The sequence below is a fragment of the Anabrus simplex genome, chromosome 5, assembly GCF_040414725.1.
Source record: "Anabrus simplex isolate iqAnaSimp1 chromosome 5, ASM4041472v1, whole genome shotgun sequence".
NCBI lineage: Eukaryota > Metazoa > Arthropoda > Insecta > Orthoptera > Tettigoniidae > Anabrus > Anabrus simplex.
The window spans coordinates 97,173,952-97,199,148 of record NC_090269.1 but is presented as its reverse complement, the minus strand read 5'-3'; the positions used below and the strand labels follow the sequence as shown (position 1 = coordinate 97,199,148).

Here is a 25,197-nt window from a genome sequence, read left to right as displayed (position 1 = left end):
ACTTGCCACAATTTTCATTTTAAACTCTGCAACTACCAGGTGATGATCACTTCCAATATCTGCCCCTCTTTTGTTTCTAACATCAGTCAATGATCTTCTAAACTTTCTACTTATGGCGATGTCGTCTATCTGGTTTTCTGTAAACTGATCTGGCGACACCCATGTAATCTTATGGCATTGTTTATGAGGGAATAAAGTGCCACCCACTACCAAATCATGGCTAGCACAGAAATCAATGAAAAGCTCCCCATTTTCATTACAGTCACCAACTCCATGCACTCCCATAATTTGTTCCAGTCCCTCATTGTTAGAACCAACCTTTGCATTTAAATCCCCCAACACAATAATAATATCTCTCTTTCCAACTTTCTTAATAGTCTCATTTAGCTGGCAGTAGAATTCTTCCTTTTTTCCAATCTCTGACATTTCTGTGGGAGCGTAACACTGGATCACAGTCACATTGCGAACCCGGGTCTTGAATCAAGCTGTCATCAGTCTTTCTGAGATGGGTTTCCAATCAAAGAGGCTCCTCTTTGCAGTTTCATTCAATAGCAATCCTACACCTTCTCTATGTTCTGCATCCTCCCCCATTTGCCCAGAATACAGGAATGTGCACCTATTAAGAGTCTGTATTTCTCCGAAGTCTGGCCACCGTACTTCACTTAATCCGAGGATATCCAGCCTGTATTCCTCCATCACTTTAGCCACTTGCTTCATTTTACTGCGCTCTCTCAGGGTTCTGACATTCCAAAAACCTATTCTCGTTTTCCGTTTCATGCCAAAAGTCGCCAACTTATTATCCATCTGGTTGTGTTTCACTTTGGTTTCTTTAATAGTTTATATTTAAGGCTGTGTGAGTTATTAGCACACAGCAACCCAAGCTTGGTGGTGGGATTGCCACCTAAGCCTCCAAGCCTGCCGTTTTCTGTAGGGGTTGTCTCCCTTAGCCTTTGAAGATCCCTCTTCACCACAAGGCAGTGATTCCCCATGTTTCTCTAAACCCCCGGGAAGAGGGTTGCCTCGTCTGCCAGATTTGCTGTTCCAAAAGTATCTTTTGCCGCTGCATCTGCCATTGAGGACTTCACCAGAGCCCTGTTAGCCGTCACTTTTCAGGGTTTCTGTAGGACCTTCACAGCTACCGTAGCGGTCATGGGGCACACACAGTCCCCGCTGTACATCACCCCTGCAGGCAATCCCTTACTTCATGCTGTTGCCCACCTCCCACGACGTGGACGAGGGGTTGGACTTATGGGAGGCAGACAGTCATCAGTTTCTGGATACTTTTTTTTGCTAGGGGTTTTACGTCGCACCGACACAGATAGGTCTTATGGCGACGATGGGATAGGAAAGGCCTAGGAGTTGGAAGGAAGCGGCCGTGGCCTTAATTAAGGTACAGCCCCAGCATTTGCCTGGTGTGAAAATGGGAAACCACGGAAAACCATTTTCAGGGCTGCCGATAGTGGGATTTGAACCTACTATCTCCCGGATGCAAGCTCACAGCCACGCGCCTCTACGCGCACGGCCAACTCGCCCGGTAGTTTCTGGATATAAGAAGAGAATGGATGGTATAAAGGCAGCTGTTATAGAAATAGCAAGGCAGTGCCTAGGAACAACTTTGTGTAAAGATGGGAAAAAACAAACATCTTGGTGGAATGATGAAGTGGTATAAACTTAAAAGGAAGGCATATCACAAATAGTTCCAAATAAGATTGGATGCAGATGTTTCTGTTTGAGTCATCAGTCCATAGACTGGTTTGATACAGCTCTCCTTGCCATCCTATCCTGTGCTAACCTTTTCATTTTACTCGTTCCCACTAAAATCATCAGCAAAACTATTAGGACTTACCTGGAGAAGTCACGTCAAACACCTAGTAACAAAAGTCGATCGAGGTTTGAATGTCTTACGAGCTGTTTCTAGAGTCTGGTGGGGTGCAGATACTACAACATTGTTAGTACTGTATCGAGCATTAATAGGCCCATATAAGACTGCAGCAGCATTTTTTATGGAAATGCACCACAATGCGTTCTTAAAAAAATTGATATAATACATTATTGCGCTATCTGCATATGTCTAGGGGCAATGAATTCTACTCCTACAAACGCACTTGTAGTGGAAGCCAAGGAGATGCCTCTGACAATAAGAAAACAATATCCGGCGAATACTTTCTTTATTCGCCAGTCAACACTGGGGACCAATAAACTGATAAGCAAATGAAGACTACTACAAATGGCAATCAACAGAAATAACATCGGCCAGAAAAACCGGACTACATTATTATATGAAACTTCAAGAATTTCCAGCACTTGATTCCCCTCATACTTCAGTCTGGAAGACTCCCTGTATTTCAACAAAAGTACGAACTTCTTATATTTACACGTTCCATATTCTTCTTACCATGCTTCATTACTAACAGTGTTTCCATCAATGAAAGTTTATCAGCATTTCTCAGTACCACCTGGCCCAATTTTGTTCATATTATACTGACTGACCCAAGACCACAACAGGCATGAGTTATGCATTCTTCTGTGTTGCATCTCAGGTGTCAAAGAAGTACTCCTTACCTCACGAGGCACCTATTGTTACTGCAGAAAGTTTAGCTATCCACTCAGCCATTAGCTATCATCACTTCTGCAAAATTCTAATACTTTCTGACTCACAATGTGCCCTTCAAAAGCTACAAAATTCTTGTTGGGACCTGTCTACACATCAGTATATATTAGACATTTTGAACTTAATCTATACCACACACAAAACAACTCAGGAAGTGCATTTCCTATGGATTAAAGGCCACGCTGGTATAATGATGAACGAAATAGTAGACCAGCTGCGAAAGAAGCCACAACTTGTGAACTCCGCCTTTACAAACAGTTACCATATTCTGATTTTCTGCCCGTAATCCAACAAAAGGTCTACAGGGAATGGTCTGAGTACTGGAAAATGTCACAGCTTACAAGAGGAAAGCACTATGCTAAAATTCAGCCCACCATACCAATACAAATATGGTTCAAGAAATTGAAACTAACTCGCAGACACCTTTCATCTTTTATTAGAATATGTCTGGGCCATGGATGCTATCCAAGTCATCTACACAGGATCAAGGTCTTCAACAACCCTCAATGCCCAGAAGACCCTGGAGAAATAGCCGACTTGAATCACATCATACTGTTCTGTAAGAAGTACTCCCAACAACAGAACCATCTGCACTCTCCTTTGGTGAAGTTAAACATCCCATTGCCAACTTCACTTGCCATCCTGTTATCAGACATTTACTCCACAATCATGTGCTTCAAGTTCATTTGCCAACATTTATCTGACTGTAATATTAATTTATAAGATATGGCTTTTTGTTTTCAACCACGAGATGTATGTGCCATAAATGTATGCTCACTCTGTAAATGCTGGCCACATGGTCTTCCAAGGCCTAACACCATTATATTAAAAAGAACTTTTCATTTCTACATAACTACTATATCCTACATATGCTCTAATCTGCTTTCCATATTTGTATCTTGGTCTACCTCCTACTGTTCTTACCACCTACACTTCCCTCAAAAACCAACTGTACAAGTCCTGGGTGTCTTAAGATGTGCCCTATCATTATATCTCTTCTTCTGGTCAAACTTAGCCAAATCGATCTCCTCTCAACAATTTGATTCAGTATCTCTTCATTCATGATTCTATCTACCCATCTTACCTTCAGCATTCTTCTGTAACACCACATTTCATAAGCTTCTATTCATGTTTCACTTCCATACAATGCCACGCTCCAGCCAAAAGTCTTCAGAAACATCTTTCTAATTCCTATATCAATGTTTGAAGTGAGCAAATTATTTTTCTTATGAAAGGTCTTCTTTGCTTGTGTTAGTCTGCATTTTATGTCTTTCTTACTTCTGCCATCATTAGTTATTTTACTACCCAAGTAACAATATACATCTACTTCCTTTACGACTTCATTTCCTACCTAATATTTCCTGCATCACATGACTTCGTTCGACTGCACTCCATTACTTTTGTTTTGGACTTATTTTCATCTTGTACTCCTTACCCAAGACTCCATCCATAACTTTCAGCAACTTCTCACGATCTTCTGCAGTCTCAGATAAAATAATATCATAGGCAAATCTCAGGGTTTTGATTTACTCTCCTTGGATTTTGATTCCCTTTCCAAATTTGTTTTTGATTTCCTTTACTGCCTGTTCTATATAAACATTAAAAAAAGGGGGAGAAACTGCAGCCTTGCCTCACTCCTTTCTGGATTGTTGCTTATTTTTCAAAGCCCATTATTCTTATCACTGCAGGCTAATTTTTATACAGATTGCAGATAATTCTTCGTTCTCCATATCTGATTCCGATCAAGTTCAGAATCTCAAATAGCTTGTTCCAATCACCATTATCGAATGCCTTTTCTAGATCTACGAACGCCATGTACGTCGGCTTGTCCCTATTTAGTGGATCCTCTAAGATCAGACGTAAAGTCAGCATTACTTCACGTGTTCCCACATTTCTTTTGAAGCGAAATTTATCTTCTTCCAACTCAGTTTCAACTTGTCTTTCCATTCTTCTGTAAATAATATGTGTTAAAATTTTGCTGGCGTGATATTCTAAACTAATGGTGCGGTAGTTTTCACATTTGTCAGCGCTGGCTTTCTTGGGAATAGGTACAACAACATTCTGCCGAAAATCGGATTACACTTTTCCTGTATCGTCCATCTTGCACACTAAACAGAATAATCTCTCAACGTGCTGATTTCTCCTAAGGCAGTCGTAATTCTGAGGGTATGTCATACATTCCTGGTGCCTTTAGGTCTCTCAAAGCTCTGTCAAATTCTGACCTCAAAATTGGGTCTCCCATGTCATCAGCCTCAACAGCCTCTTCTTGTTCCAGAACCCTATCATCTACTTCTTTACCTTGGTACAACTGTTGGATATGTTCCTGCCATCTTTCTGACTTGTCTTCTTTCCCTAGAAGTGGTTTTCCATCTGAGCTTTTAATATTCATACACCTAGTTTTCCTTTCTCCAAAGGTTTCGTTGATTTTTCTGTATGCAAAATCTACCTTTCCTAGGACCATACAACCTTCAACATCCTTGCTCTTCTCTTTCAGCTATTCTTCCTTAGCTGTCCTGCACTTTGTATCTACTTCATTCTTTATTCTCCTGTATTCTTTTCTGCCCTCCTCATTTTTTGCATTCTTGTACTTTCATTGTTTGGCAATCAGGTCTAGTATCTCTTGAGTCATCCATTGTTTCTTAGTTGATCTTTCGTGTGAACTGTAAGTAGATGAAAGAAACAGAACAAAACAAATCATTGTAAAATCGAAGAAGTTATGATTTGATATGTGTGGGAGAAGGAAGCAGAGAGGCTTGAAGTATTGTAAGCTTCATTTTAGACATTGTTAGAACCATTTTAGAAGTTAAAAATAATGAAGGATACAGAACTTGATAAGGTTATTCAGGTGAGAAAGACAGGATTCCACAGTAGTTGGACATGGTAGAGAGTTTATATATTTTTTTCTTTCATTTTATACAAAGGACTAGAAGTGGAAAGAAAGCGACTGTGGTCTTAATTAAGGTACACCCCCACCATTTGCCTGGTGTGAAAATGGGATACTATGGAAAACCATCTTCAGAACTGCCGACTGTGGGGTTCGAACCCACTATCTCCCGAATGCAAACTTATAGCGACGTCACTCATACCGCATAGCCACTTGCGCAGTAGAGAGTTGACATTTTTGGAAATTGGTGACATATTATAAGTGATCTCTCATAGGAGAAATATTGTTTAGGGGAAGAAATCATCTCAAAACTACCAAGGTATGAATCAGGTTTAGTCCAACTTAGTGATGACAGTCACTTAATGTCTCTATGATTAAAAAAATAAATAATTGAACTACAGTAAATCCTTTTCTTTTCAATCTTTGGTATAATTTCATGTGATAAACTTAATTACAGTTTAAAATAAAATATTTCTCAGGTAACTGTATTCCTTGTACTTTTCCCATCTCTGGAAATTGGCCTGAATTATTTTTTATAGGCTATTTGTAGAATTTTTTGTTTACACTTAATCTCATTGCTGATATTCAGCCTGTTTTAAATTATAATTTACACTAGATGAAAAATAACACATGTGACCTTTTGCATAGAAAGAGACTTTAAAGTAGGATTTTTCATTTTGAGATCTTTGTGGTTCTAAAATTAGCATAAGATATTGAACATTTAAAAAAAAGAGTTTATGTTTTTAGGTGCAGTTCTTCAGAATACTTATTGACTGTTGTTACAAAAAAACAACTGTGTTTTGAGACACACGCAATTACAGCTTTCATTAATTTTCTTACCAGTTGTACAGTGTTTTGATGACATTGAGTGGCAAAGACTCAAACTATTACTGTCACAGGTGAACAATGTAGTGGAAGTGGAAAATGTTTATTGAAGCCTTTATTTGTGAAGTGTGGTAATGTTTTATTTGAAATGACCTAACCTGTACTGTGTAATATTTGTAACATACGGTATGTGTAAATAGTACATTTCAGTTCTGTACTTAATTGGAAGTATCCAGAAATTTTTGAACAGGGTGTGTTGCCTTTTGTTGGTTATGTGTTCTAGAAGGCATTTTCTAACTATTCTGGAAATGGAAGATTTGCGAACGTGCGTATTCGAAAAGTTTAGTTAAAGTTCGCGACTGAAAGTAGGAATTGTGATTGGTGAAACTAGGTGGGGATGGGTGGACTCATGCATTCTGATTGGCTACTCCAAGGCCAGGGTTTACCTATATATATAGAGAGAGCGAAGCTGTGTTCGTGATTATTCGGTCTGTTTGTCTGTCTGAAGTTTAATGTCATGTGCGACGCTTCGCTACCGGGATGGCCCACCTTCGGGTAAGCACTCTTGAATTTCATTCCAGCTAAAATTTTCGTAATGTACCTTTTGCTTTTTCATACAGGAGTCTGCCCTAGCCTAACATAGATTCGTCAAATTAATTATTTATGATACCTTAGCTTTTCAGCTGGGCTTGCCTGTTTGTTTTCGAGGCATTCCCATTTCTTGTTTCACTAAATATGTAGATTGTAATTTAATATATTTACCTTGGGGTTTGCCTCTGGTAGTTCAGTGTCACTTGATGTATGCTAGAGTTTTGGAGAGTACGTTTACTTCACTGTAAATTGCATTGTACAACTGGATTTGTAACTAGATGTATAGTTGGTTTCAAATTTTGAACTTGCATTATCAAAGTATTATCAAAGAACCTCTAAGTTATGTGTACCACAGAGCAAATAGTTCGTAAGTTGCAAGTTGGCAGATTTTGTTCAGAATGCATTTGTAAAATCCTTTGGTAAATAATATTTTTAAATTTAAGGATCACGGTTGATCATTTCGGAGTCTGCAATCTAAGCCATGTCCATGCCCTCGGTAAAGTCCTAGCTCCTTCCACTTTCCTGGTTTATTGTCCACTAGTTGGCCCTACTGATATTTACGTATTATGTTGTTGGCGGAGATCCGCGTAGTCCAGCTGATGTTTCACTGACTGTGTAGTGTTTTCTGATATTGTGTAGTTGCTCTTACTTCCCCCTTTATTGTGTTTAGTGCTTTTTGTGTAACCACTGTAGTAAAGGTTACATTTACATAACTCAGCTTGTTAAGAAGACCGATAAGTCAGATGCAACTGCAGTATCTACTACATTAATACATTAAGTAGCCTACACTGTGAGTGAAATTCACCAGTACTTTTAGTTAAGTCATGGATTAATTAAGTGATTAAATCATTGTGGAGTTTATGGCAGAGATCTGGAAGTTAAAGTGTGGGGAATCATTTTCGTGTGTCAGAAATATGCCTGCAAGTTCAAGTGCTTGGCCAAGAAGACTACATTTTTGGAGAGGAATCTCTTCCCTGTAAATACAGTATTATATATTTGTATCCTACTGATTACTGGGAAACAGGCCTCAATCACATTTCTACTAACTGCGAGCACATTGTATCCTCTGTCATAGTGAGTAAGTCAGTGTTCATTAATTGAAGTTTTGCCTTCTGTCAAACGTAAAATGCGCTGATCTCATTCTTGTCACTAGCCATTGGTCTGATCTGCCTAGACCCATGGTCTTGTCACTAGTCAATGGTCTAACCAATCATGACCATTGATCTTGTCACTAGCCAATAATCTAACCAAAGCAGACCCCTAGCCGCATCTAAGTTGGCAGCTTTGTGTAGTGTGTTACAGCATCGGAGATGTGCACCATGTTGGATTCCTAACCTCTGATTTGCCACACACACCTGCTAGTAAAGTTTTGCCTGAAGGTAAGGTAAGGTAAGAGTTATTCTGCCCGAAGGCAGGTCCGAACCTCCGCAGAGGTGTTCCTGAGCCGGTGTTTACGTGCGGTAGGGTAGCCAGTTCCTTTCCGCTCCTCCATTCCCTTACCCCCCACCAACAGCGCGTGGCAACCCATCCAACTCCTGACCACGCCCAATGTTGCTTAACTTCGGAGATTCACGGGATCCGGTGTTTCAACACGGCTACGGCCGTTGGCTGAAAATTGACTGCATTCATAGCGTAATGGTTAGCACTATTAGTTGCCATCCTCAGAGGCCCAGGTTTGATTCCCAGTACTTTGAGATTTAAGAATGGCAGGACAGCTGGTATGTGTTTAAAATGGTACATGCAACTCATCTTCATTGGGGGTGTACCTGAAAAGAGCTGCACCACCTTGGGACGAGGACACGAGTTTACATTTTTTACCTGAAAATGTATAATACAGGGTGACCAGATTGTGAGTGTCCTATGCATATGGTGGGAACAGCATGGGCTGGGCTAGATGGCAACACGAGTCTGCGCTTTATCAAACTACATCAGTACTGGAGTCACTGGCTAACGATATTACCAGAATCACTTATAAAACATGTATTCACCTGTGTTACACAATATGCTGGAACTTCTTTCCTTCATTATCTAAATATATCTGGCATCAGCTAATGAAAGTGGTAAAGCTTTGATATAGATCCCTCAGCGTAAATTATATAAATCTCACCTCGTATTACTTGTAAGGACTGGGCGAGTTGGCCATGCGGTTAGGGGCGCTCAGCTCTGAGCTTGCATCCGGGAGATAGTGGGTTCGAATCTCACTGTCGGTAGCCTTGAAGGTTGTTTTTCATGGTTTCCCATTTTCATACCAGGCAAATGCTGGGGCTGGACCTTAATTAAGACCTTGGCCGCTTACTTCCCACTCCCAGGCCTTTCCTATCCCATCGTCGCAATAGGACCTCTATGTATCAGTGCAATGTAAAAATAAAATAAAAATCTTGTAAGGAAAAGTGTCATCACTGTCTGAGCTTAGGGTCCCACCAACCCACCTCTAGAAATGTATTTAATGAAGTATCATGAATTGTGTGATGTTTCCCATACCACTCGCATCAACATAATCTGTCATTGTCTGAAATTTATAAAATATAGCTTCACTCCCAGAATTCAACACAAATATTGGATATTATGGCACAACATACACTAAGTGAGGAAAATAAAACAATTGAACCTTGAAACCTTAATATGCATACACACCAAAACAAATTTATACTGATAACTTTTGTTTATTTCTGTGTTATATTTTTCTACTTCAGTTCCCATTTCCAATTCTTCCGTGGATCGGGTTGAGAATCAAGGATCTCTTTGCTTCCTGTTCCTGCAATACTTTTTTCCTGCTTCCAGTATCCTCTACATCCTCCTCCACTCTATTGATTCCACCTCTTTTTAGGCCTTCCTTGCGATCTCTTTCTAGTTAGCTTCTCCACAAATGCTTTCTTTGGAACTCGGTCTTCTCCCATTCTCATCATGTGTCCATACCATTTCAGCTTGCTTGTTTCTGTCCTGTCCTGTGGTTTTGAAACTCCAATCCTCTTTCTAATCTTCTCTTGACTTCCCTAAAATACCTCTAAGGAATTTAATATTGGCTGCCTGAACCCTACTCTCATCTCATTTTGTTGTTGTCCATGTACCTGCTGCATATCGTCCCTACTCTGGCAAACTAGCGAATCTGCAAATTGTCAAAAGGTTAGAGGAGCTGAAAGAAGTTGTGATTACTCATGTCAAATCAATTTTTATATTTAATGATTGGTTTTATGTGTTAGGCATACAGAACGAGTTGCAGATGTGAGACTTTGTCAGAAGGTAGACAATATATAACCAATAAAATCTACACCAAAACTTCAGAAGTAGAGATTCCCTAGTTTGTCACTTTCGCTAGTTTGCCAGAGTGGGGACGATATATTAATATCATTACTTAATAGGTTGAATACAGAACTTCTTTCTATTTCCTAGGATCTTCTTGGTTCCACGGTGTACCCGTTTCAGTTCTTCTTCTTCCATCACTCTTATCCAGGAAACTCTCGGGTTAGTCTGTGGATCATTGACTTCCATTTCGCCCACTCCTTACCCTGATCTACTGTTATTTTAGGTTGTTATTACTGTGGGCTTGCCACACCCAAAGGCAATTTATACCTGGAGAACAGAAATCTTTTGCAGCTGCCCCTAACGTGGAGAACAAACATTGCCTGCTGAATTTCAGTGGTATTTTCTCCACTGGAGGACCAACTCCCAATTGATGGGGCTTGAAGCTGTAGTTCCTTTAGTAGATAGTTGAGGTATTTTCCGCCACCCAACAGTCAATGTTTAGTTGCTGGCTACACAGTCTACTCCATCTATATGACTGAAGAGCGTATTTTCAGTAGTATATTTTGGCCAGAATTATATACTGTAATGTTTTATAGTTTTGCAGTTTTAATGCCTAGGAATTTTTTTTTCTGTAGTAGAACTTTGGATAGCTTTGGTTTGTATGTTTCAGGAAACATGTTGAAGCCCTGAAAGACTAGCTGATGCACATAAGAATGGCCCTCCCAACAACAAGTACAAGGTGCCTCAAAAAGATGTGTATCTTGAGATTGCTTGGCATTCGTCTTCAGACTCGAGCTTTGAGCAGTAGGGCTACGAGGCAAATGTTTATTGACTACTTCGTGAAAGAACATGAACACAAATTTATTCGTTCGAGCCCTGTGGTGCCCTTATGTGACCCAACTGTTCCTTTTGTCAATGCTGGTATGAACCAGGTAAGTATCTCAAGCCTTATTACATAGGTTAATTCATAAATCACAGGAACTATTTATTCATTCATCATTTATTCATTCATTCATGCTTTAAAGCAGAGCTGGCCAAACAGTACTCTGGCCATGCTTCTGCCAATGAGTGCCAAACGCATGGGCGGCCCAAGGAGAAATTGAAGGAACTTAAAATTGAATCTAGCAAAGAAGTCAGCTAAGGATAACATGATGGCAAGCATAATTGGTGGTCATACAAATTTTAGTGAAAAATGGAAGAGTATGTATAGGTATTTTAAGGCAGAAACAGGTTCAAAGAAGGATATTCCAGGAATCATTAATGAACAAGGGGAGTGTGTATGCGAGGATCTTCAAAAGGCAGAAGTATTCAGTGAGCAGTATGTAGAGATTGTTGGTTACAAGGATAATGTCCAGATAGGGGATGTGAGTAATATTAAAGAAGTATTAAAATTTACCTATGATAACAATGACATTTACAGTAAAGTTGAAAACTAGAAAAACAGCTGGAATTGATAAGATTTCTGGGGATACACTAAAGGCAATGGGTTGGGATATAGTACCATATCTGAAATACTTATTTGATTATTGTTTGGTTGAAGGAGCTATACCAGATGAATGGAGAGTTGCTATAGTAGCCCCTGTGCATAAGGGAAAAGGTGATAGACATAAAGGTGAAAATTACAGGCCAGTCAGTTTGACATGTATTGTATGTAAGCTTTGGGAAGGCATTCTTTCTGATTATATTAGACATGTTTGCAAAATTAATAAATGGTTTGATAGAAGGCAGTTTGAGTTTAGGAAAGGTTATTCGACTGAAGCTCAGCATGTAGGATTTCAGCAAGATATAGCAGATATCCTGGATTCAGGAGGCCAAATGGACTGTATTGTGATTGACCTATCTAAGGCATTTGATAGGGTTGATCATGGAAGACTACTGGCAAAAATGAATGCAATTGGACTAGAAAAAAGAGTGACTGAATGGGTGGCTATATTTCTAGAAAATAGAACTCAGGAGTAGGCAAAGCTTTATCTGACCCTGTAATAATTAAGAGGGGAATTCCTCAAGGCAGTATTATTGGACCATTATGTTTTCTTATATGTATCAATGATATGTGTAAAGAAGTGGAATCAGAGATAAGGCTGTTTGCAGAGGATGTTATTCTGTACAGAGTAGTAAATAAGTTACAAGACTGTGAGCAGCTGCAGGGTGACCTCGATAGTGTTCTGAGATGGACGGTGGACAATGGTATGATGATAAACGGGGTTAAAAGTCGGGTTGTGAGTTTCACAAATAGGAAAAGTCCTCTCGGTTTTAATTACTGCGCTGATGGGGTGAAAGTTCCTTTTGGGGATCATTTTTTTTTTTTTTTTTGTTGCTAGGGGCTTTACGTCGCGCCGACACAGATAGGTCTTATGGCGACGATGGGATAGGAAAGGCCTAGGAGTTGGAAGAAAGCGGCCGTGGCCTTAATTAAGGTACAGCCTCAGCATTTGCCTGGTGTGAAAATGGGAAACCACGGAAAACCATTTTCAGGGGATCATTGTAAGTACCTAGGTGTTAATATAAGAAAAGACCTTCACTGGGGTAATCACATAAATATGATTGTTAATAAAGGGTACAGATCTCTGTACATGGTTATGAGTGTATTTAGGGGTTGCAGTAAGGATGTAAAGGAGAGGGCATATAAGTCTCTGGTAAGACCCCAACTAGAGTATGGTTCCAGTGTATGGGACCCTCACCAGGATTATTTGATTCAAGAACTGGAAAAAATCCAAAGAAAAGCAGCTTGATTTGTTCTGGGTCATTTCCAACAAAAGAGTAGCGTTACAAAAATGTCGCAAAGTTTGGGCTGGGAAGATTTTGGAGAAAAGAGATGAGCTGCTCGATTAAATGGTATGTCTGATCTAAAAATTAGATGTTGGCTTTCGACCTAAGACGAAACGCTGGTTAATAGAGCAAACGCCTGAAAAGCCAACATCTAATTTTTTATCAGATTTTTTATATGCTCTATTGGTGGAAAAATATCTAATTCCCTCCATGGGAACTTAGAATTTCCATTTAAATGGTATGTTCCGAGCTGTCAGAGGAGAGATGGCGTGGGAGGACATCAGTAGACAAGTAAGTTTGAGTGGTGTCTTTAAAAGTAGGAAAGATCACAATATGAAGATAAAGTTGGAATTCAAGAAGACAAATTGGGGCAAATATTTGTTTATAGGAAGGGGAGTTAGGGATTGGAATAACTTACCAAGGGAAATATTCAATAATTTTCCAATTTCTTTGCGATCATTTAAGAAAAGGCTAGGAAAACAACAGATAGGGAATCTGCCACCTGGGCGACTGCCCTAAATGCAGATCAGTAGTGATTGATTGATTGATTGATTGATTGATTGATTGATTGATTGATTGATTGATTGATTGATTGATTGATTGATTGATTGATTGAATGTCGAGGGAAGAGGAGGAGGGAAAAGTTAGCAGTTTGACCATGTGACAGCAGCACAGTCACCTTGCTAGCCCATTAGACGGTTTGTTTTCATAGGAGTTTCAAGAATTCTAAGAGCTCAAGGCTGACTTTAAATTATTATATCAGACATTTCTCGCATTTAGGTGAGAACGTTTTCCTTTACAGTACTTCCAGCTTGAGAAGATAGATCTGAACCCTCTTCAAGGATATATTTCTACAATCCCAAAGTGTGTATGATTATGAAATACTTCTTCACCAGTAGTTTTCCTGACTGCACAGACAAGCAGCTAAAGTTCATTGAGTGTTTGATTCCATGTATGCAAGCATTTTTCTTTTCTGTTATGAAATTGAGAAATTTTTGGCAAGTATGAGTTTTGTGGGCATTAACTTACGCAACTTCATGTGGTTGGCTGGATCGCAAACCCTTGTTCCAAACAAAGAAAACGTTGTGCAGTCCAAATGTAAATGAACATTCATCCTCTTTCAGGTCACAGTGTTCTTTGTTTTGGAACAGTTTATTTCCATTTTACTGAATTTACTGTAAGTGTTAAGATTTTTCTCAATAAGTCAAATGGTTTCAGCTACTGGTATACAGTGTCTCATTTATAAACCCATACCGTCCTGCGGCGTTTCTACTCTCCGAGACCTAAGCAGCTGTACGGGAGGCGCACTCATAGTTCTTGACCTTGCAAGGAGCATGCACGTGTTCAACCTAGCTTCAATAGCCAGTCTCAATCTCAGCTGTTAACATGGTAGGACAGTTATCATTGCAACACTGTATTTTTGTGTGTAAAAGTTATTTTAAGTGCAATTCGGCTCAACGGGTACGTGATGCATTTGTTCAGCGATTTCCTGGTGAAGTGTCACCTTCATGGGCACAGATGCACGTAATTGTAAATAAATTTGAAACTACTGGCTCTGTGCTCAATAAAGAACATGTACACACACAAACAGTTTTAACAGAGGAAAGGCTAAATGACATTGGTGTGAATCTTGAACTGTCACCAAATAAATCACTCACAAAATTAGCACAAGTAGGGGTTTTGGTTTCTTCTGCACACAGAGCTACAAAGCTGTTACACATCAAACCATATGGGCCCATTGTTTAAAACCTGCTGATCCAGCCACAAGAGTGAGATATTGTGAGTGGTATCTTACATCAATGCATGATTGTTTATTCGACCCACAGCTTGTGTTCATTTTGGATGAGGGCTGGTTTCATCTTAATGGTCGTTTGAACAGTCATAACGGTCGCTATTGGTGTGCAGAAAATCCTAATGGTGTCTATGAAGTCCCTCATTATGAAGCATGACAATTCCAGTATTTTTTATAAAGTAAGATTTTATGTTAGATTGTATACACGCATTAAGCAGGGCGGCCGCGCAACGTAAGTTGGACTGAGGCAGCTGCTGTAGCGCAGGGTACAAACACCATGTGCTTAATCTGGCATTATGAGAGAGACCCTGTATTAGAATATATGTTATTGATGCTGTAGGAATGAATGAAAAAAATTAGACTGTAATTTAATATTTTTTTTCTATTACAAAGATCATCTGAATTTTTGACTGGTCTTAGCTGCAAAAGAATAATATTTATTTAATAATATCTGAATGAACTGAGAAGTTCTGTAAGTAAGACATTGCTGAATTTAATAATAGGTCTGGTGGGTATATCTTAGGAAGTGCTCTTGCACTTGATAATTTAGGGTTCAATTTAGATGTTAGTATTCTTTTTTATTAATTTTTTTTAAAAAATACAACTTCCCCCATGAGGAGGCTGCCACGAGGACAAAGTATGTCGACTACACAGTATTTTGTCTTCTAAGTTACTAGTGAGTTTGCTAGTATGCCAGAGAGAAATAACCACCACAAGGCTCAGGAATAAATTTGCAATTAATTTGGGATATGGCATGATGTATGGTTCTTCAAATGTTATATAGATGATTGCGGAATATGGTTACTGAACCTCTTACAGCGGCGATAGCAATGACATGAAGTCTTGTCCGGTTGAGACCGAAAGAATCCCATAGCTGTACAAGAAATTTAGGGATTGTGCCTTGTCCTCCGATCATGAGTCCATGGACAGAAATATTGTCTTGGTGATATTTATCTTTATAGTAGTTTACGATTGGCTGGTAAATCGACTTCTTTTCCGCGTTCACCTCTTCGGCCTGGCCAACGTGCGACTTGAAGCGTATTGTGGGATCTAAAACTAGTCCTTGCTTGCTAGCTGGTTGAAAGGCTATCATGTCAATACGCCTGTTACTCTAGCTGGTAGCTATGCCAGAGACCTCTTCGTGCACTGTGAAACCGTGATCCCTCAGTGAGGTCGCCATCATGTGTCGTATTGTATGATGGCAGAATTTCTCAATACTCCCCGTGGGGACGGGCACCCAGGACATGGGCAAGAGTTTCGTGCTCTCTGTGGCAACGTCGACAGAGGGTGTTGTCTTGGTGGGACCTTCCCGGCACGGAGTGAACAACGCACACATTCGCTGTCATCTTGATGGCCTCTCTCTATTCCGCACAGGATAAGCCTCAGTGATCTCTTATCCATTTGTTCCCTGGCGTGTATTCGTGGAAGAGTCGAACGCCCTTTCCTCGCAGCAGCTTCGTCTATGACTGAACTTCTCTGTCTCGTAGTATCTGTCGGAACTTTTTTACATTGGGAAGATGGCTGCTTTTGGACATAACTTGATCGTTCATTTCTATGCCTAGATCTTGCAGACAAATTGTACGTTCTTGCTCCAGTTCCTAGTTGCATTAATGTAGCCTTATTTGCAAGCGATAATTTATTGCAGATGTTAATATGCTGTAGTTTAGCTTCCCAAGTGGCGCGAAACAAACCGAGGCCTTTATACTTCCTTTCGGTGTACACCATGTGATCCAAAATGTCTGCTGGTAGTTGTAATCATTCTTTAGTTCCACTCTTTAATATTTTATCTGCATCTGATAGAAAAGTTTATCTTGTTTAGGGAAGTATTCTGTGCAGAAATAAGGAAGGTCTAGTGAAAAAGGGTGAGCCCCCATGTACATATAAAATGTTCTCTATACCTATCTTAAGATGAGATGTTATTTACAAAATTTACATAGATTACAAAATAGTACTGTGCAAGATATACGTGTATACTCAATTTCTTATTGCTCGTTCATTCTCTCTACCAACAGTTAATCACCCATTCATTCACTCATTCATGAGCTCACATATTTCCTTTCACTCTACCAGTCTTGTCAGTCACTCATTCAACCACACACTCTCAGGCATATGCAACAGTTCCATTAAATTACATTTTTCTGTACATACAACCGAAATTTTGGAAGAGGCAAGTTCTTGACATCCCCTAACAGCAAGTTCCATAGCTTTACAAACCCAATAAAAACCCTTCTGAAAGGCAGTGTTATGCATGAAAGGTGGACACAGGATCACTCCTTCGCCCCTCTGAGCTGAGCAATAAACAAGTAATAGACATTGGAAGGAATTCATTTCTATAGAGGCAGAGACAGATTTTTGGAGAAAGATCAGGTCAGTATGTCTGCCTATTGTCTCAATGGAAGGTAACCTTATTGGATGGGAGGGGGAGTTGAAGTTAATTAACCTTTCGGTATGGCATTGTACTCTCTGCAGCTTGCTCATGTTCTCCACTGTTGTGGGATGCCAAGCAGCTAGACCATACGTCAGTACGGGCCAAATCATGCAAATTTAAGCTGACCTTATTGCTTATGGACCGAAGCCTCTTAAATTCATACATAGCACCCCAGGATGTTTGTTGCCTTGCACCTTGCATGGTTTTGAGGGTTGTAGTAAGGATATAAAGCAGAGGGTTTGTAAGTCACCAGTAACATCACAAGAAGAGTATGGTTCCAGTATATGGGGTCTTCAACAGGATTATTTGATTCGAGAACTGGAAAAGATCCAAAGGAAAGTGACACGATTTGTTCCGAGTGATTTGAGACAAATGGGTAGTGATATGAAAATGTTATCTTTGGGAGTAAGAAGATGAGCTGCTCAACTAAGCGGTATGTCGTGGGTTCAATAATAATATAAGAGAATTTATTGGACTCCAACCTATTCAATATATTACAATGTTAACATTTTTAGTTAAACATCGTTAAAATGGAGACATGTTTCGCCCTCCATGTGGGGCATCATCAGTCATATCAAAGCACCTCAAAATTAAACCAGACGTCTGGTTGGAAATTATGAACATAATATGTAAGAAAGAATACATTAAAAAACACTTACAAGGTCCTATCCTAAACGAAATAACAATAGACTAGTTACACATAGTAAAATACGCTAATGGTTTCTTAATATTAAAATGAGGCCATCATATGTACAGTATAACAATGAAAGTAATCCAAGTCTATATGATATTGAGTTCGATGGTAGTTCTATGTAGTATATACAAATGTTGGCAAAATAAAATACAATTTATAATTACTGTACACTTATTTATAATTGTTAAAATTGATGAGGTAAAACATTCCAATTTGTCTATTTGTATTACTAGCGTATTTTACTATGTGTAACTAGTCTATTGTTATTTCGTTTAGGATAGGACCTTGTACGTGTTTTTTAATGTATTCTTTCTTACATATTATGTTCATAATTTCCAACCAGACGTCTGGTTTAATTTTGAGGTGCTTTGATATGACTGATGATGCCCCACATGGAGGGCGAAACATGTCTCCATTTTAACGATGTTTAACTAAAAATGTTAACATCCTGTAATGTATTGAATAGGTTGGAGTCCAATAAATTCTCTTATATTATTATTGAGATTCTTTCAATACGGAAAATAAAATGATTTTCATTACTTGTAATGTCCTGGGTTATCAGTGTAGAGATGATGAGGAATGGCATTTAAAGAAAACAACAACATTGAGTGGAGTTTTAAAAAGTAGGAAGATAAAGTTGGAATCTAAGAGGATTAATTAGTGCAAGTATTCGTTCATTTGAAGGTATTAGGGATTTGAATAATTTACGTAGGGACATGTTCCATAAATTTCAAACTTCTTTGAAATTATTTAAGAAAAGACTAGGCAAACAGTTGATAGGAATCTACTATGTGGGCGACAGCCATTAATGCAGATCAGCTGTAAATACATTTTTGTCAATGCTTGCCTGGAAAGGCATTGCTATTTAAAAGTGAAAATTATTCGGGGGTAAAAGAAGTAGCCTAAAGGAAGGATTACAATTATGCTGGAAGGTAATATGATGGGAAATAAAAAAACTAAAACTTCTAATGATCATAAAATCTGCAACTCCTTGCTGCTTTTCAGTTGTGAAGGCAATACCAGTAGTGTATGAAAGCAGCAGAAAGTAGTGTATGACAAGCTCCATTTACATATCTCGGCTACATGGCATTGACAAGAAATTTCAATGTGAAGGGTGGAAAATCCTCCTTTTCATAGATAGCCACCCTGCTCACCTGAAGGTTAGGCTCATTCCAAGCTACAGCCCATGGACTGGTGGGTGATCAAAATCTTGGAGCACTGCCATGAGAAGAGAGGTATTCAGGGAATCCTTAGAAGAGTTGTATTCAAGAAGTCTTTAACAGATATCAGTCTGCTAGAGTCAGTCACATTGTTGAACAAATCATGGGTTGATGTGAAACAGGAAAGAGTTGTACTGAGCTTGGTAGCTGCAGTCGCTTAAGTGCGTCCAGTATTCGGGAGATAGTGAGTTCAAACCCTATTGTCGCCAGCCCCGAAGATGGTTTTCCGTGATTTCCCATTTTCACACCAGGGGCTGTACATTAAATAAGGCCATGGCTGCTTCCTTCCCACTCCTAGCCCTTTCCTGTCCCATTGTCGCCGTAAGACCTATGTGTAAGTAAAATTCTTTCTTGAATAAAATTACTGTGTCCACCTATTTAATACAATTATATTTTGTAGTGATTAAATTCACAAGTATGAAGGATGAATTTTCCACCTAATCAATACTTTATTTACAAAATGTTTAAAATTATCTACATTAAAACAGTACTGGTTTCGACCCGTAAATAGGTCATCATCAGCTATATTTTATATATTTTCAACCTCAGCTATACAATTTTTGGAATATGTGGCATTCAAGGGACTCCAGCATGCCAAAGCCCTTCATTGTGCCATATGTATCTTGTTTGACGTAATGTTGGTGTTGTATACAAGGAACTCGATGTACAAAGCACAACATAAAAGTTTATTATTTGTAAATCTTTACACAGTATATACAAAAAACGAACGAAAACTGACTTGATGTTTGAAGCGCTACACACGTTAAATAATGACATAAACTGGTAGACTGATGGTCTGAGAAATATGTACAATCATATATATTAATATTTATATTACAATGCTGTCTATCTTGATAAGATAGGACGCTTGAAGGAACGAATGTCCGTGATAGCTGATGACTATCTGTAGTTTGTCGAATTATACAGGGAACTTGGATTAAAGTTCGTGGTAGCAGAATGCTAGGCCTAAGTTGGAGAACTTGCAGGAAACTTGTGGTAAAGTTCATGAGGAGCAGAATGCTAGGACAGGATGCATGTCGGTGATATGGGAGGCAGGATACTTGAGGCAGAGATGTCCTGAGGTGAGACCTCCCGACCAGAATTAGTCCACCTGTTCAGAACACTTTTTTAAGAGGGTACCTCCATGTCTGACATACGGTGTAGTCTGATCGCTGGACACTGTGGGAGTGCTTGCAGTGGAGAAGACGTCGCCCAATTTATATCCGCTGACTGACGTCACACACGATTACGTCAGCGCGCAGCAGTCTACACCTCGTGGTATCTACAAGCGTCGATGCTGGGCGGGTTGCGGAGCTTGCAGGCGGCGGAGGACACACACAACAGTTGGCAACAGTATAGATTTTTGAATGGAACTCCTACAAATCAAAGCCCTATAATTGTACCATATGTATATATCCTAACAGTAGTATTATATTAGAATAAGGCATTCTTGGCCGTGGCCTTAATTAAGGTACAGCCCCAGCATTTGCCTGGTGTGAAAATGGGAAACCACAGAAGACCATCGTTAGGGTTGCCAACAGTGGGGTTCGAACCCACTATCTCCCAAATACTGGATACTGGCCGCACTTAAGCGATTGCAGCTATCAAGCTCGGTTGTATATATTGCATTTGTTTAGGTGGATTACCTCATTTATCTACAATAATCCGGGTTAATGCAGACCCGAGACTGCACGGATAACGGAAAATCCAAAATACACACGTTCTTACCGGTAACTGCGCATTTATTGTGTTTACAAAACATGCTACAAATCATGTTTGAAAGCCCACTTTATTACTTATGTGTAACTCGCCAGAAACTGAAAATTTATTTACAAAATTACATTTAAAACCACAAAGTTTTTCGTATAACATGTTTTCAGTTCACTTTCAAGAAATAATCTTCCAATTTCTTCTGTTTCTGTTTTTCATTCACAGCATAAATGTGATACAGGATAACACTCATTGTCAATAATTCATTTTAGAGGCTATTATTGAGCTCTGTCTTCTGTGGCTAGAAAAGTATGATAAACAATGCATTCCTCCTGGCGATGTTTAAGAGCATGCTTTTACGTATCAAAAAAAAAGCAAGAATTCTGAAGACAACCATCCCAGAAGAAAACTTTAATATTTTTCTTTTATTTTTGGTTTTAGGGGTGTTGGAGATAATCTTCAATTAGCTCCTAGGGAAATGGTTTGGCAAAAATGTAGACAGGAAATTGGTTGCGGACATGTTACAAGGTTAGTCACAGCATGCACATGAAGATAAAATGGGAGACAATGGAAAATATTTCGGGAACAACCGATGGTGGGAATGGTGTCTGTAGCGTCTTCTGGTGGTAAAACTTGAGTCAAATACACAATAGTGCATTTTAAATGAAAACATTAGTTCTAATTATAACAGGATAAAAACATTAGTTCTAATTATAACAGAATACAGTACTTCAGGTATCTTTTTTAAAATCGCTGTACTATGTATGGATAATTCGGAAATAGGATAATCCGAACCCAGATAATTAAAAGTTTGCTGTAATTTAAGGAAAAGTTTATAAAATTAGGATAATGGTGTTTGAAGAGAGAGAGTAATGAATTGGAATTCGTTGCTATCAGATCAGTTATACTTTTTACAATAAAATTAGAACAGTGAATGAATTTTAAGATGGTATTTTCCAAAGGTTAATGTTTTGATTCTAAATAGTTTCATAATATGTGGATTGATGGCTGGGCTGAGTGGCTCAGATGGTTAAGGCGCTGACTGCCTGAGCCCAAGTTGGCAGGTTCGATTCTGACTCAGCCCGGTGGTATTTGAAGGTGCTCAAATGTGCCAGCTCCATGTTGGTAGATTTACCAGCATGTAAAAGAACTCCTGTGGGACAATATTCTGGCACTTCAGTGTCTCTGAAAACTGTAAAAGTAGTTAGTGGGACGTAAAAACAGTAACATTATTATGCGGCTTGATAATTTTGATGTATACAGTACCAACTTATAGGTACATATATTTCAGTTATGTGCAGTACATGGTCAAAAATGGGAATTCTCTATATCTTGAAATTTCATTAACTCTAAATAAAATTTAGCTCCCGAGGAGGTTCGAGATATCAAGGTTCGACTGTATGTTGGCACGTTTTTACATTTGACCTAGTCGGGCTGCAATTACTGTTACATGTTAAATTAGGGTATATAGAACACTGATTAGAAAAGAGGAACACATTCTATCGGTATGAAAGAACATGTATTTGTAACAATAATTTGAGATATATTCTGGAAAGACTCACCATTCATTGATTGCGTAAAGCATGATGGTCATAGAAAAATTGGCTCTGCCAGTCTTCAAGACTCTTTCTAGGATATCTCTTCTTGCAGAGTTTTTCCTCAAGCACTTACCACAACTTGTAATGCAGAAGATTGTGATCCTGACTGCCAGATGGACAGTCTACAATGGAAATGAAGTCAGAAACATTCCCTTGCTACCATTGCTGAGTGGTCTTGGCCTTGTATGCTGGAGCAGAGTCCTGTTGAAAACTCCAGTTCTGTCCCATGAACAAAGTTTAGGGCTTTGCAACAGAAACATAGCACTGTTAGTACACTTTAGTGGCTGTTTTGACACTGTTCTCGTGAAAGTGAATTTCCAAAATGCCTTCATAAGAAACTCCTCACCAAATCGCCAGTAATGCTGGATGATTATGACCTCTCTAGATTTTCAGAGCTACCTGACAAGCTGTAATTGCATCTGGAGCATAGACACTTATAATTTTGATGGTTAAAATGCTCTTCAATTGTGGAAAGTTTCTCATCATTAGAAAGAATTTTCTGATGACCCTTTTGCTTGTATTCTGTGTTCAAAATATGTTTCCACTGTGACATGTAATGTACTACTCCTTTTTTAACCCTGTGCAGTGTCATCTAGCTCTGTCCCAAACTTCCTTATTCTCTCTCTGTTAGTCTGTCTTCTGTTCATTTGTTTTTGTGGTTGTATTATATTTGTTGGTGTTGTTTTAATAATAATAATCATAATAATAATAATTTTCTCTATTTTGATACTGTATAGAGGTTAAAAGTGAAAGGAAATAGATGAACACCGGGCGAGTTGGCCGTGCGCGTAGAGGCGCGCGGCTGTGAGCTTGCATCCGGGAGATAGTAGGTTCGAATCCCACTGTCGGCAGCCCTGAAGATGGTTTTCCGTGGTTTCCCATTTTCACACCAGGCAAATGCTGGGGCTGTAACTTAATTAAGGCCACGGCCGCTTCCTTCCAACTCCTAGGCCTTTCCTATCCCATCGTCGCCACAAGACCTATCTGTGTCGGTGCGACGTAAAGCCCCTAGCAAAATAGATGAACATCATTCAAAAAACATTTTATGTGATGTGGTTTGAGATCTGTTATATCTTGCCTTCTAGTTTAAGGACATATTTCTTGGACATCGGAGGCCACCCTGTAGTCGTGCAGCCAACAGCCAGAAGTGTATTCGTGTTGGTGGAAAGCATAATGATTTAGATGTTGTGGGGACAGACGGCTACCATCACACGTTTTTTGAAATGTTGGGGAGCTGGTCTTTTGGAGATTATTTTAAGGTGAGTACTATCTTGGCTGTGTTCATTGGCTATCAATTTTCGGTGATACCAAAGTGCCATAATTTTATCCTGAAATCAGATTCTGTTGAAGTACTGGTGTATTCTATGGACACTAATCTGTAATACTTAGCTTTGTTCCAACAAGTTTTGATCCTGCACCCCTGTGTGAATTAATTGGTGGATGCCTTTATTCTTCTCTTCTGCCTCTTCTTTCTTAGCTGAGTTGTCCAGTTGCAGAACTCGTCATGTTTGTCGACCATTTTTGAGTTACGGCTGCCTCTTATATACAAGCTGCATCATCTGATGGAAATATAAACTGGTGCAGAATGTGTTTATTCCCTGTTATGAAACATTTGAATTTCATGATTCAGACAGTGGGGATATGTTGGGAAGAAAATTTCGGTTTAGTTGTTTAACTGGAACTGATGAAACTGAACGCTATCTACAAGACAGTTATGTTGCCCTGAAGATGGTTTTCTGTGGTTTCCCATTTTCACACCAGGCAAATGCTGGGGCTGTACCTTAATTAAGGCCACGGCCGCTTCCTTCCCATTCCTAGGCCTTTCCTATCCCATCATCGCCATAAGACCTATCTGTGTCGGTGTGACGTAAAAGAAATAGCAAAAAAAAAAAAAAAGAATATATTGATATGTTTGTCTAAACAATGTTCATTTCTTCTTCATTATTATTATTATCATCATCTCTCTCTTTTTTTTGTTTAAATTTTGGTTTATTATTTCTTATATGTATTACACTTTAACATTAAATACAATCTCTTTTTGCTAAATGAAGATTTTATTTGAATATACAGAGGGGTTCAGAAAAATGTAGACACTCTTTGATAGTTAATATCATTAGAACAAAATGACATATCGTTGCAATTCTTGCATGGTAGCGTAGTCCATTGTTTTCTCAACCGATGATGAAGGTCACGTGAATGGTGCGATAATCTTGGCAGTTGACCGTGCAGCAATGAATGAAGTAAGATTGTCATTTGAGCAACGCAAGGCTATATATTGAAGTGGTGCTGGAAGTACGTAAACATGATGGTGGTACAACGGCAATGGCATAATGTGTACAGAACTCAGCCACCAATACGTACAATAATTTATCGTATTCGGGATAAATTTGAAGCCAACGGTACTGTTCAAGATGTGCATAAGAAAAGATCGGGCCGACCAAAAGCATCAACAAGTCCAGCTTGCAGCGCTGCTGTGTTGTAACAGTTTACTAGGTGACCTCAAAAATCTGTGAACCAGAGTGCACGTGAAAGCGGGGTTAGCCGATCAACCGTACGACGAATTCTGAAGGCTGCAAAGTGGAAAGTGAACATTCCAAGATCACTGTATGCTATGAACGAGGACATCCCGGATCGAAGGATGGAGTACTGCGAGTGGTTTGAAGGCGGATGAACGGTTTGCAGGGATGGTTATCTGGTCTGACAAGGCGCAATTAAAACTGAACGGTACTGTAAACCGCCACATCTGCGTGTACTGGGCTCCTGAAAATCATCACATTCACATGGACAAACATGTTAATCTACCTGGTGTTAATGGTGTGGTATAGTTTGTCA

The 25,197-nt window shown here is 39.2% G+C and overlaps 1 protein-coding gene across 6 annotated transcripts in view; it reads left to right on the top strand.

The window, feature by feature from the left end:
- AlaRS-m (alanine--tRNA ligase, mitochondrial) overlaps positions 1-25,197 on the top strand; it is a 202,115-nt gene that overhangs the window by 23,405 nt on the left and 153,513 nt on the right. For 5 of the 6 annotated variants that reach the window (XR_011018257.1, XM_067147031.2, XM_067147030.2 and 2 more), the window contains exons 2-3: positions 10,825-11,086; positions 23,451-23,624. Coding sequence is in view for 5 of the 6 variants with exons in the window: in XM_067147031.2 (XP_067003132.2) it covers positions 10,856-11,086; positions 23,451-23,624 (405 nt within the window). In the remaining variant the exon portion in view is untranslated. Of the gene's footprint in view, positions 1-10,824; positions 11,087-14,233; positions 14,313-23,450; positions 23,625-25,197 lie in introns of those variants that run through there. The other variant, XM_068227574.1, reaches the window with a different exon arrangement.